We start from the raw sequence: 14,258 nt of genomic DNA on the forward strand, positions 1-14,258 counted from the left end.
GAAGGTTAGATAGGGGAGCACGGGAGCACAATTCTTAGTCAAGGGAGCCACCTTAGGGTTGGCAAGAGACTTGAACCTAGAGTGGCTCTCAGGAGCCCAAGGGGATGTCCCCAGTTAGTTCCTGGGGCAGCTGAGGATAGGGAACCTGAAATGACCCTATCCTATAGCAATACTGACGAATATCTTGCATATCACCATAGAACCTTCATCTGGTGATGGATGGAGATAGAGACAGAGACCCACACTGGAGCACTGGACTGAGCTCCCAAGGTCCCAATGAGGAGCAGAAGGAAGGAGAACATGAGCAAAGAAGTCAGGACCACGAGGGGTGCATCCAACCACTGAGACAGTGGAGCTGAACTATTGCGAACTCCCCAAGGCCAGCTGGACTGTGACTGAAAAAGCATGGGATATAACCGGACTCTCTGAACATGGTGAACAATGAGGGCTGATGAGAAGCCAAGGACAGTGGCACGGGGTTTTGATTCTACTTAATGTGCTGGCTTTGTGGGAGCCTAGCCAGTTTGGATGTTCACCTTCCTAGATATGGACGGAGGGGGGAGGACCTAGGACTTACCACAGGGCAGGGAACCCTGACTGCTCTTTGTACTGGAGTGGGAGGGGGAGAGGAGTGGGGGAAGGGAGAGAAGGGTGGGAGGAGGGGGAGGGAAATGGGAGGCTGGGAGGAGGCAGAAACTTGTTTTTTTTTTCCTTTTCTCAATAAAAAAAAAAGATTTTTCTGCAGCTTACCTTTGTGTTTTCATTGTTTTCTTCTGATACTGATTGTATTTTAATTGCTCAGGTCCCCGCTCTTTCATGAAACTTGTTCTACCTTGCTTATCTTTGATAAATACCAATGAGTAAATTATATTTTTGCAATAAAAATTATTTTCTATTAGTGTCCCTAATGTTTCTTAATATATAAAGACAAGTTGCTATTTCTTACTTATTTTTACAGGAAATGTCCATTATCTTCTTATTATAAAAGTATTTTAAAATGCATGATAATTATCAATCTATAAAAACTTTCTGTTCATAATAATGTTGGTTATGTACATAATAGTTAGGGTTGATAAAAGTGCATAATAACAGGTAGGTAGTTTTTTATTTTAATTCATAACCACAGAGGAAGAAATTAAAACTTGTTTGTCTCACAATTGAGTCATGCATAAACCTTTATAAAATGTACTCAAAAAACACAGTTTTGTGAAATTAGTTTTTAATGAAAATATAGAAAATCATATATTGCTTCCATATCAGAAAAACAAGTAGGAAATTAAGCTTACAATATTACAATATGAAAGAGGCAAATATAATAAAAAAGAATTACGTAGTTTGTTTTATAACATGAACTACAATCGGCCCTATAGTAAGCCTACTTCTAAAGTGTGTTATTGAAAGAAAAATCTATATGTATGTTTCATTCTGTCTCCGGCAGTCAGGGTTATATTAAACATGTACTTTATGCATGTATGGTTTACAAATAAAAACAAATGTACTTACAGACAAATTAAGTGATAATCTCTAGAGCAAAGAAACTCACATGCCCAATTATGCATTTTGGAAATTCCACCCTCAATGTCCCAAAACATCACCTTTTAAAATCATCAACGTTTGCATTCTTTCTCTTACAGGTGTCCTGGGCGATGCACCAGGCAATCAGGCAAAATCCAGCAGTATAGATGATAGTGCTCACTGCATGCAGAGGAGCCAAGTTTCATAATGTGAAGAGAAGCTACTAGACATTCCTTGGGGAAGGGATACCTTCCTGAGCAGACATTTTTTTCTCAGGTGTGTTTTGCTTTTAATTAGGGACACAGTAGATTTTCCTGGCTTTTTAGGAAAGTGTTCACCAGTCTGACGCATATTATCAGGCAGGTGGCAATCTATGAGCAATGTACTGGCTTTCAATTCAATACCAAGAGGGTATCAGTTATGTAACAAAACTTTCATGTATAATTAGGCTTTAAAAATCTTTAAAACATGCTCTCTAAGTTGGTCCTCACAACCACAAATGTGTACAGTATAAAATGACCTAGGCAACATCACACTGCATGGCTCTAATGAAATCATTGCTAAAAACTAAGTGGTTTTGTTGTTGTTTAATTTTTACCATGGAGTGTTTGCTTCTGGTAAGATATGTGTATGATCCTGATTAACAGATAGCTGCACAAAAGCCTCTTGGGTGTTCTCACTCTCTTGGTTATTGTTTTTTAACATCACCGAGTTAATGACAACTTAACATGGCGTTAGATTAGATTTATAGATTTACAGTCTTGAATTGTTTCAAAGAAATAGAGCTTTAGGAAAAATAAAAATATCTGGGTGGTAGTAGTGCATGCCCTTAATCCCAGCACTTGGAAGGCAGAGGCCTATGAGTTCCATGACAGCCTGGTCTACAAAGAGAGTTCCAGGACAGCTCGGGCCATAACACAGAAAAACTCAGTCTTGGAGAAAAACAACAATAATAACAAAAAATAATATTTAACAATATCTCCCCTCCCAAATAATTTCTTCCAGAACATTGGTAAACCTCCTAAAATTTTATAACAAAAAGTATCAATAACAATATGTAATTGATTGCCAACAGCTATTAGTAAAGACGAAGTTTCAAAAGTCCTAGATAATAAATACCCTACTTCCCAGAGCAAGAATTGATGAGGCCTCAGTCAAAATTCCTTTGGTATTATTTAGTTTTAGCATACCCATTGTAACAATTTATATTTATGAAATAAGTTAAAATGTATCATAAGTAATTCATTCATTGAGTATAATTTCATTCAGTTAATGTATTTCTATTTTAGCCAAGGTAATCATAGAAGTAAAAGGAAATAATTTCTTCATTAACACATTTCCTGAAAATAAATTTCTAATTACAGGTGGATGTCAACAAACAACAATAAACAATCACCCCATGTTCTCTAGTACTATTGCCATGGAAAAAACTTCAAAATTACATGTAGGAATTCTATTTTGATTGAATCACATTAAGTATTTTTTTGTGGGTTCTTCAGTTTTTTCTCCCCAGTTGGACCCTCTCTTAGAATCAGTTTCTTCTCTTCCTTCTTCTTTTTCTTTTTCTTCTTCTTCTTCTTCTTCTTCTTCTTCTTCTTCTTCTTCTTCTTCTTCTCTTCTTCCTCTTCTTCTCTGTCTTCCTCTTCCTCCTCTTCCTCCTCCCCTTCCTCCTCCTCCCCCTTCTCCTCCCCCTCCTCTCCCTCCTCCTCCTGCTCCTCCTCCTCTTCCTCCTTCTCCTCTTCCTCCTCCTCCTTCTTCTTCCCTTTCTTCTTCTTTTTCTTCCATATTATGTCCCCATATCACTTAATTTCTCAGAGCAGTGATGCCATCAGAATGCTTTGAAACACTGAGTTAATACTAGTTCAACTGATGCTAATGATACATTGGTTCCTCACCTCTGCATGAAATGGGGGAAGCCTAAGTCTTTGGTTCCTTTGTTAGAATAAAAAAGAGATCTCTGGACATATTGGGCATCAGTTAGTTTCCTATGACTTGATGAAATATTCAAGAAGGAGCTACTTAGGGAAGAAAAGGTTTATTATGGCTTACAGCTGAATGTGATGCATTTGACTGTGGTCAGGAAACAGAAGGCGGTGAAACGCTGCTTTCTACATTTTCTAAAATCTAGAACTCTAGGTCATGCCGTGGTCATACCCATACCCAGATTGGGAACTCCTAAGCCTACTGTGGTGGCTTGAATGAGATGTCTCCCATAGGTCTCAGGAATTTGAAAACTTGGTCCCTAACTTGTGGTTGTTCTGTAAGGATTAACAGACCTGGCCTGTGGAAACAAATTCAGAGACTCACAGCCAAGCAGTAGGCCGAGCTCAGGAATCCTGCTGAAGATAAGGAGAAAGGATTGTAGGGGCCAAAGAGGTCAAGGTCACCACAAGGAAACCAAGGGAAACAACTCACCTGGCTCATAGGATCTCACAAATTCTGAACCAACAACCAGGGAGCTTACTTGGGACTGATCTATGCCTTCTACATATATGTGACAGTTGTGCAGCTTGGTCTTCTTGTGTTAGCCCTAACAGTTGGAGAAGGGACTATCCCTGATGCTTTGGCTGGCTCTTGGGAACCTATTCCTCATACTAGATTGCCTGGCCCAGCCCAAACACAAGGGGAGGTGCTTAGTTTTATAGCAACTTGGTACACCTTGCTTTGTTGATACGCACAGGAGGCTTACCCCTTTCTGGACAGAACCCAAGGAGGAATGGATTGAAGGGAAAGGGTGGAGGAGAAGAGGGAGAGGGAACTAGTGCAGTCAGGATATAAAACAAATAAATAAATAAAATAAAATATAAGCAAGGTGTGGCCTCTCTAAAGGAAGTGTGTAACTTGGAGGGGGCTTTGTGGTTTCAAAAGACTGATACCATTTTGAGCCAGCTTTCTTCCTCCAGTTTGAGGTTGGAGGTGTAAGCTCCTGCTCTAGTCACCTGCCGCCTTCTACATCCAATTTGCCATCATAGACTATAGCCCTATATAATGTAAAATCCAAATGAATATTCTTCATAAGTTTCATTGATCATGATGTTTTAATGGCAATGATAGAAAGGTAACTACTATGCAAACCTATTCTAGACACACCCTCAGAGGGATTCTTTGAAGCTTTTAAATCCTATCAAGGTCACAACAAGATCAGCCATCATATACCACTTTTAGTTTCAAATTGGGCTTTAAAAATTTATATTAATCTTGTTTATAGAAATGACGTTTGCAGAATAATTGACCTGATATTTAAATGAAACAAACCAATCTTATATAGTCATTATAAGTAACAGACCAAAAGGCCTTTTATGTCATAACAAGATTGGTCCAGTTATTATTACTTTTTAATAGTAAAGTTGTTCATCTCAAAATAGAGTTGTTTTTGTTGTTGTTGTTTTTAGTAATGCATTTTATTTGGTGTGTATTTTTTTCAGAGAAATAGGCAATTAATATCAATAGTCATTTTGAATAAATGTTTTGAGAGCATTTCTTTTCATTTACTTGTGCTTTTATAATTCTGACTTCACACTCTTTGATGTGGGCTAACATCAGTTTTCACTTTGCAACTATGTTGAATTTTTGCTATGTTAAATTCATATGCCACTAGTTTTAATTCCGTTCTAACCATGCTGTTTTTCCTAGCTTGCACATGTGTGCAGACTTGCAATGTTTCTCTTTCATATGCTCTACAGGTTTTGCCTTTTGAAGTAGGTTTGCAAACTATAATTACCAGTGTTCATGATTCATAGCTCAAATAAGTGATGGCTTTTCTGATACATTTGTAAGGCTGCTAATATTAATCTTCAGACTTTGTAAGTTTAAAGAGAAATATTCTGCCATCTTTGTAGACTCCTATAATCTGTGCTGTGCGAGGCATAAGTCCTCTCATGACTCAGGTACTTTGGAAATCATCTGGTTGACCAGTTGACTATAATCATTGCAAAGACACCTTTGTCAAAATAAAAGGAAAGAAACATTTTCCCAGTCTCAGCATTTTCGTAGCTTCAGTTGCACATTCTATGTTTATTTTGCCTTCCGGCTGGGTCATCTCTGTCTCCACATTTTCATTTGCTTTATTTTTACTTTCTTATTTGTTTTTGCTTTTTTATTTGCACCTGAGATACTAATTATATATATAATTTTTGTTATTCCTTTTAGAGAAAAAATTAGAATATATACAGGAGATCTGTCTTGAAAGCTAACAGAAATTAATTTAGTTCTAGCATTGGTTTCTATTAAAATATATGTCTATGCTATAATCAGAAATGATTAATTTTGGGGGATAGATGAAAGATAATTTTTATCCAAATCACAATATCAATAGCTTACTTAATTTTCTTCTTAATCCTCATACGTGGCTTATGCAAAGTTAAAATAACTAGTATCATATATATAATATAATTTTTAAAATATCATGGAAAAATAACATGATTATAAATTAATCCCTTCTGTAATAAGCATTTTGAATAAAAGTGCTGATCAGTACACATAAAATTAGGAACCTGTAAAAACAAGTTATTTAATAGTATATTTTAATAAATCGTGATGCCTCTCTTTTTAATAATTTCAAAACACGGAAATAAAATATTGCCTTGCTATGTAATGCAGCATGAAAATCCAAATAAAAGCATAAAATTGGAAATTTGGCAAGAGGGTTTGAAGAAAGGACTATAAGGGCTTACAAAATTTAAAACTCTGTAAGTGATTTTACAACACAGATGAATAAGAATTATATTGCTGACTGATAAAAAAAGCATATTGATTTACAGGTAGGCTACTTTTGTAATTTAACGATGCTCATGATGGCAGGAATACATCTGCTTTGAAACCTATGGTTGAAGGTGACATGGATGAATGTGTCTATGGATGAGTGAACCTCAATTGTAAAATCTCAGGACCTGCAGGTGTTTTCACACTGCCTTCCTCTTCCTTGGGTATTGAAATCACTCTGTGCAGTTTGTTTTTGGATTGCACTTCTTTGCTAAATTGAGTGATGTACCCTTTAGATGTTCTGTTATGTACCAGGGTGATCTTACCTTCACCATCATGGGGAGTTGTCTTATTCTTGGAGTTGTGATTTAGGACATCTAGAAATTATGACATTTTAATTTTACATCCTCATTCTTGCCTTGTCTGATTTTAAGTGTCAAGTCCATTCAGTTTTCAGATGGTTGCTTCATCTAGTTATTGCTCAGATTAAGTGGAACAAAATTTTGATTGTCTCAAAATGTAATATAAATATATCGTAGCAAACTGCAGCCTTTTTTTTTATCAACTATCATTGTTTGAGTTTTAGTAAGAGGTAGTCTAGTGAGTTCCTGTGGAAATTCATGTTAGTCGTTAAAGACTCAGTAGTCTTTGGCTACATCAATATTTAATTAGATGTAACATGTAGTTGATTTAGAGGTCACCAATAGTTTCTGTAGCTCATGAAAATATGAAGGTTGGACCATCATCGAATGTTGAACATACTTTGTTCAGAATTTCAAAGTCACTAAAAATGAAGTTATTATATATGTGCTCATAATGCACATACCCACCTATGACTATACATGTGTTTTTAAAATGCAATTTAAGTATCTTTGTTGGTAAGTATAATAGTATCATAGAATGATAAAATTCTAGTATATATTATATATAATACAATGATCATCATCATCCTTGAGGTACACATTATCATTACAGCTACAAAAATCCTCTTAATGTCTGATAATACATTTGTATATATCATATTGTTTTATTCTTTTCTAAAATTAGACACTATTTGATAGGGGGATATAGTAGTACTTCATATGAAAGTTCTGACTTAAGAATTATTATCATTTTTTTCATGTTGAATCACCGATACTTTCTAGAAAAGCAGCTCTTTAAGGAGTTATGTTTTATATAAGTTCATGTGCTGGCAATGTGTAACTTTATTTTTTTACATCATATATTATGTAAGATAATTATGTAAACAGGACATGTAATATTCATTTTCAGATTTGATGTTCAGCCCACTAATTGTGGACTATTGGGTATTTGATGTTATCTCTGAAGGCTGTAGGCAGAAGTCAAAGAAGAAAGATGGTATTGATAAGCATGTGAAATAGAAATGGGCTAAAGTAAGGAGCCCAGCATGCTAGTGATAAAGTTAAGCCTGCAGGCTTAGCTGCAGACGAGCTGGGGGAAGAGAGAGAGAGAGAGAGAGAGAGAGAGAGAGAGAGAGAGATTTCAGTGGGGTTGAAGGGAGAAAAGGAAACCACCTTAAAGTTTTCTTACACATATTTTTTTTATCTACTTATTGAATATTTGTCTGCTTACCATCTGCTGGACGCTTGATGTACTGGTGAATCAGACTAGTACAGAAAATACCTCAGGATCAGATTGGTTATTGAGGAAGTCACATAATCAAGCAGATAATCAATGCATAAATGCAATAATGATAAATTGGAGTTCCGTTGTAACACAATTACCAAAGAGAATAGCCAAGGGACTTACCCGCAGAAAAAATCTTTTTCAAGGAAGTGCCATTAGACTGAAACAGGATAATGATAAACATACAGAGTCAGAGGAGGAAAGAGATGTCCTGACAGGGAGGCAAAAGCATGGGTTAGCTTAAAGTAGAGGAAATGGCACCTGCAGAGGTAGCCCAGGTGGCTGGAACTCAGCAGTGGAGAAGTATAAAAATGAAGTTAGAGAGGGAGTCCAAAGAGTAGATAGAGGCCCATCTATTTTTTTCAAATGTATATATATATATATATACATTTATATATATAATATAAATATGTATACATTTATATATATAATATATATATATATTTCAAAATAAAAGAATCTATATTGCTCTTTTTTTAAGTTTGAGATTTTTATATGCCACAATAGAGGGAGACTAGATTCCTTAAAATCAATCAAGGTATTTACACTAGAATATGTAAATGAAGCCAAGTAGCCCCTATCTCCATATTTACAGATTACAAGTGCAATGCATTGACCTGTTAGAATTAATTTAAAGAACCGGCAGAAAACTTACATTACCTTGAAGTAAATCGTGGTAAGAAATCTTTAGCAATCGTACTTCTCATCATTTAAAAATTAGTATTTAAGGCAAAAGCAACCCGACATTTAAACAGCTAAGATCTAATTGGCTACGGCCGAGATCTAATTGGATGGAAATGATACATGCAAGCCTGTGTCTCCCAGTGCTTTTCCGAGCAGACGCTGGAAGAGCAGAATTGAATTAAAATGCCTGTCACCTAGTAGATTCCGGACAGAGGGCAGTCTTTAAGACCCAGCGACTGTATTTGTCTGAAGAGGAAATGTTGCTTTTTGACAGATGAGAGAAATCCCCTTAGTGTTGGCTGTGGGAAGGGAGAAGTGAAGTCAGTCACCTGGTGGTGAAGGCCAGTAAAACAGCAAAGCGGGAGGAAAATTGCTGTCTCTCTCTTCTCTCCCTCTTTTCTCTCTGTGGGAGTCACCTCCTATTCTCTCAACTCTTTTGGCATAACCTTCAAAGGAGAACGGTCCCTTCAGACTTTGTTAACGTCTTTTCCCCACTGAGAGAAAAACCTCTTAGCTCCAAGACATTTTTTAAGTCTATGCAGGACTTCGGGGATTCGGTTATCTTGCCAGGGAAATTGATGATTGCTAATGTCTGGGACTCACAGCGTGCTAGATTAGCTAGCAGAGTATGCCTGACGGAGGAAGGCTTTTACCACATACTCTTCTCTCCAGTTTGAACACATTTGCTTGAATTTTGCCGCATGATGCTGTCCAGGGAAGCAGCTTTTTTTCTTGGGATGCAGCAACTCGCTGGTTTCTAAGCTTATTGCAGAAGAAGAAATAATCTGAAATAGTGGAATTTTTTTTTTAAACCTCCTCTGCCTGATTCGACTGAGCCGTGTTGGACCGCGGTAAATATCACCTGTCCCTAAATCTTTGAAGAAGTAAAAACAAAGTGAATTACCATTAGTATTTATTTATTTATATTATTTTTTAACCGGCGGAGGCGGCGAGACCACGGAGAATGAGACTGAGAGAAGCTGCCAGGGCTTGGAGGAGGATAAAGCTGAGTTTCAGCTGGAAACTAAAAGACTAGATCGGTTCGGGGAGCAACTTGGCCGGTTCCTCTCCACTTCCTTTAGTTTCGCTCCATGGATAGATCCACGGACCTAGACATCCAGGAGCTCAAGGTACGTGGTCCTGCGGCTGCGGCGCTGGCTTTCCGCTCTGCCGCGCTAGCATCCTGGGCTCTGCTTGCTGCTTCTCGGCGTCGCTGGAGTAGTCGCCGGTCCCGCGGGACGGCGAGGGGGCATCTGGGGCGGGGTATCCCCCGGCGCAGCGCCCTCCCAGGGCCGCGGAGACGCAGGCGGCTGTCCCTTGCCCTCCCGCGCGGGGCTGCCCTCCGCGTGGTTGCTCCCGCTGGAGGCCACCCGGTGCTCTCCTCTCGGGTGACAGTGGCATCTGGATCCGAGTCTCATTGGTGTCCGGACGTGGTCCGCCGAGGTGGAGGCCGCCCTATCTCTAGTCGAGGTCGCCCGCTTTCCCGGCAAAGTTGTCCGAGATGCGCGGCCACTTTGCCTCTGGTCCCCTCTCGTCGCTCTCCTGTCCCACTCCTGCCCCCGCGCGACATCGGAACAGCCTGTTTCCGTTCGCAAATTCGCAGCACAGAGGTGTTTGTGGCCACCAGTAGGCAGAGACCCTTCCTCCCACCGCCGCCCACACCATTTCTCTCTTGATGGCCATTGCCTTGGGCGCGAAGGGGTGGTAATTATTGCGGAGGGAGGGCGAGAGGAGAGACTTTGGGGTCCCCTGCTGGCCTGTCTTCACCAGCTGTACAGACAGACCTCCTAAACCTGTAACCAGGCCGAGTCTGAGGAACTGGGGAAGGGGAGACGCCTGTGGAAGCAAGTCTGGAGAAGGCGGGGCGCCCCTCCACGCGCCCCTCCCCGCCCAGCTTCCCGGGTCCGAGACCCCCGTTTCGGTCTGTTGCTGCACTCCATGTAGTGCCTGTTCTTTTTTCCTCTTCCCAGCCCTGAAGTGGCCCCAAAGCACTTAGGTCACCAATTTACCACTCTGCTGGTGGGTATCTCTGTCTGCAGGGCCGGTGTAAAAAGAAAGAAAGAACTTTAAAATGAACAAATCGCAAAATAGTTTAAATGTCCCGCTCACTTGTAGATGATAGCTGAAAAGAAGAGATTCTGGAGCATTAAATAATTATATATGTACATACATACGTACATATTTATCCATTCTACTCTTCCTCCGGGCATTTTGTACACTACCATTCTTCTTGGGGGCATTTTTTGTTAGAGATTTACACGTTAGGACTTTGTCCGGGTAAGGGCTTTTCCGATATCCCTACCTGCTGGGGAAACCTGACCAATAGAGAGAGGTTTGTTAAGAAGAGTCAGGGAAATGGGTTTGCTGAAGAGGCTGGCTCAGGGCTGGGAAATCCCCTGCAGCCTGCCTTCTCCCTATGAGTCACTAAGCGTGTGCATTGCAGTGAGTCCTCACGTCTCCTGGTGATTCCCGAGCCACATGAGGAAAGAAACTGGTAGAACTTAGAGCCCTCTGGTGACTGCCTGTGTATGTAGCTCCAGGGAGTCTGGGCTGTTTGAAGACAGCTTAGACAACACTTCAATCCAAGCTCCTGGGTTCCTTTGAGGACGTGAAGTGGGCAAGAGGCAGATCTAATGTTCTAGTTAAAGTTGGCAAACAAGTTTCTGTGCCTTGGCCAAGGTCACAATCAATAGACCTTGGCCTGGATGGAAAAGTCCTGTTACCTCTGTATTGTATCAAGACAGGACACATGGCCTTGTATTTGAATAGATCACTTGCTATAGGCCCCCAAACACCCTTTATTTCAGGAGAGGGAGTAGGCTTTACTTAAAAAGAACACAGGAATGTGATGTGTATAATATAAAGAGCTGGGTAATTGCTATTTTTTATTTTTATTTTTTTCTAACAATAAGGTATGGAACAGAGGAGAACATTTTCTTACACGATTTGAGCTACCATTCCCCATAACACCCCTTAGGTTCCTAATGATGAATTCCCAAACACACAGACATACATTGTTAATAGAACAAAAACAGCATGCCCATTGTGAAAACTTTTGTCTGGTGTTAGTCAATGACCACAACTTAAGTTTAATGCTACTATACCCTAGCTTTTGATTCTCACAGCCACGGTGTACTAGACTGTATTGCCGTGGATAGAGAACTAGAAGGCAATGGTGCAAAGAGAGCATTGATGACGACTGGGGGACAAATGAGGCATGCTAGGAGAAAAGTTCTATTGAGGATGGTAAGAAGTTGTAACATAGTTCTATGAGGGTCAAAGCTGACAAGCAAGGCACTGCAGTCAAGCCTTACTAGGAAACAGTTGATGTATCGAGTAAATCTGTGTTGTCAGCTTTTGACCCTACCTTTGGAATATTTAACCCTACCTTTGGAATATTTAACCTCTGAAAATCATGTGGTCTGTGGTGACATCGCTTGTTGGGATGGATCACTTTCTTACAGGAGTAAGAAACCCACTGACTTGGGTTTCTCAGGTTACTTCGGTTCAAGTTATTCTATGATGGCTTTATACAAGAAAACCCCATTGCGATGAGGAGAGGGAAAAGGATTAAAATGCTGAGGACACTTATTTGGGAGCAGTATTTGCTGTTTTGACTCTTTCTCTTTTAACCCGCTCATTCTAATGATAATTTTACTAACGCAAAACTACATAAACGTTAGTTTTGAGGATGCTTTAATGTACTGGTAGATGTTTGCAGGGATTAGAAAAACAGAACAAATGTATGGAATAGTATAATAATCTAATCTTGCTCACTGTTAAATCGTCAGAATTATTAGATGCAGCTGTCAAGCTCAGGTTTTAAGAAAGGGATATTGTGTTACTCATCATCTTTATTTCAGGGTAAATTGTTTCTTTGTCATTTGACAAAAATACCTATCTACATGTACATATTTATGCTATGAGTGTGGGCAATGGTATTTACTATATGTTGCGAAGCAAATAAAGTTTTCTGCCCCAACTTGAAATACTAAAGATTGGCCTCAACAATTAGATATGAAATCATTGCTATCATTATCATAAATATTGCATGCACATTAAAGGATTTATTGGTGGATAATTGAGCAAAAGTTATGCATGTGAAGCTTGCTAATGAAGGCAAGATTATTTTCCTCTTCTGTTTTACATACATGTCACTGATGAAACAAACCAGTGGTGAAAAGGGGTCCAGTTCCCAGCCGAAGAGTTGTGGTTTGTTCTTTTCCCTTTGATCTGTTTCTTTTTGAATATATAAGTTTGGCTCTGGATTTTGCCTCAGTATTTGTTTTAAAGGAGAGACAACATCAAACAACCTAGAATATGGGCTGTTGCTTTGGAAATGTGGGGGTAAACAAATATTGATATTAGAAAGAGTATCGTCAGCCCTGGAATAGTTCTAGTTACAGGGTATTGAGTGCCTCTGCATAGTTGACATGTTAATATTAATTCTGACTTGTATTGAGCTATACTGTTTCTCCCTCTCAATAAGCTTATCTTTATCACAGAACAGAGCACCACTGAGGCCCAGAGTACACATGTTAAAATATATTACCCTGAGGATAATGAATAAGAATGAAGAATTTGAGAACTGAGTTTTAAGACAAATTCTATTTTCTTGTATTGACGTATAAAAAGTTAAGTTTTAAAGTGATAATAATCCATTCTTGAATAATTTGATTTTTGCTTGAGGATCAGAAAAATGAAAACCTCCAGGACTATAGTAGAGTTTTATAATGATGTTTAATTTAAACTTTTATTTCTTTCTTTTCAAATTCTCTTTAAGAAGAAAATTGGTTAGAAGTCAAAACAAAGTTTTCTATTCTTGGAATAGCCTGAGAACAGTGCTTCTATTTTAAAATTCTTTTCTAAGGACAAAATAGTAAACTATTTAGCTTATCCTGCTATGAATAAACCAACTTTTTAATAAGGATAATTTAATTGTTTTTATAATATAATAAAGGTAGGCTACAGTTGCTTAATGTTATCTCTTTAAATTGAGTACAATTTTGTCAGCTAAGAACTTGAAACTTGACCTATATAGGCAAGGCAAAGCCCTCCCAGAATGATACAATTAGGCCATTAGGAAAGTACTGTATGGGAAGGAAATGATTGCCTAGCAAAAACTCGCATCCATTTAAACAAGTGGTTCATTCCAAGATGCAGCAGTCTGTAACAAACACCATAGTACATTTGTCTACAATCGCATCAAATAAGAGAGCTGGCACTTAGATGAATTCTAAAAATGATTTTTTTTGTTTCATCAATAAGACACTCAGCCCAGAAAAGTGGAGCTTGCTGCAGTGTGGGAGGCTTTGCAAGAGTGTAAGTAGGTGGTATTTTTATGTTAGTCATTCCATAGTGAAAAATAGTACTCTCCAACACATGTCATATTTTTAGCAACTTGCTTTTTATATTCACACTTTTTAGTTAAGAATAAGGAAACATACATGTGAACAGTGGCTTATTTGACTTCTTTCACATCCTCAGGAGATGTAATTTCTCTTCAGTTATATCCGATTACAACTTTTTGATAAAAAGAACTAACCAGAGAGTTAGTAGCAATTAACTTTGACTTTTAAAGTTAATATTGTTTTAATTAATAATTGTAGGCCTTTATGGGAAACAACATGGTGTTTTAAAATCATGTGTTTAATATCTAGCTAATTCATGTTTCTTATCTCATTTTTTATGATGAGACATTTGAAATTTAT

General features: G+C 38.5%; 1 protein-coding gene across 1 annotated transcript in view; it reads left to right on the top strand.

The window, feature by feature from the left end:
• Positions 1 to 8,885: 8,885 nt before the first annotated feature.
• Positions 8,886 to 14,258, top strand: part of Sgcz (sarcoglycan zeta) — an 862,223-nt gene continuing 856,850 nt past the window's right edge. Inside the window, exon 1 of the mRNA XM_041644486.1 lies at positions 8,886 to 9,677. Within this exon, the coding sequence (XP_041500420.1) occupies positions 9,639 to 9,677 (39 nt within the window). The 5' untranslated portion in view covers positions 8,886 to 9,638. The remainder of the gene's footprint in view (positions 9,678 to 14,258) is intronic.

Source organism: Microtus oregoni, unplaced genomic scaffold (genome assembly GCF_018167655.1).
Source record: "Microtus oregoni isolate MIOR12 unplaced genomic scaffold, Mior012 000096F_ref0000112, whole genome shotgun sequence".
Lineage (NCBI taxonomy): Eukaryota > Metazoa > Chordata > Mammalia > Rodentia > Cricetidae > Microtus > Microtus oregoni.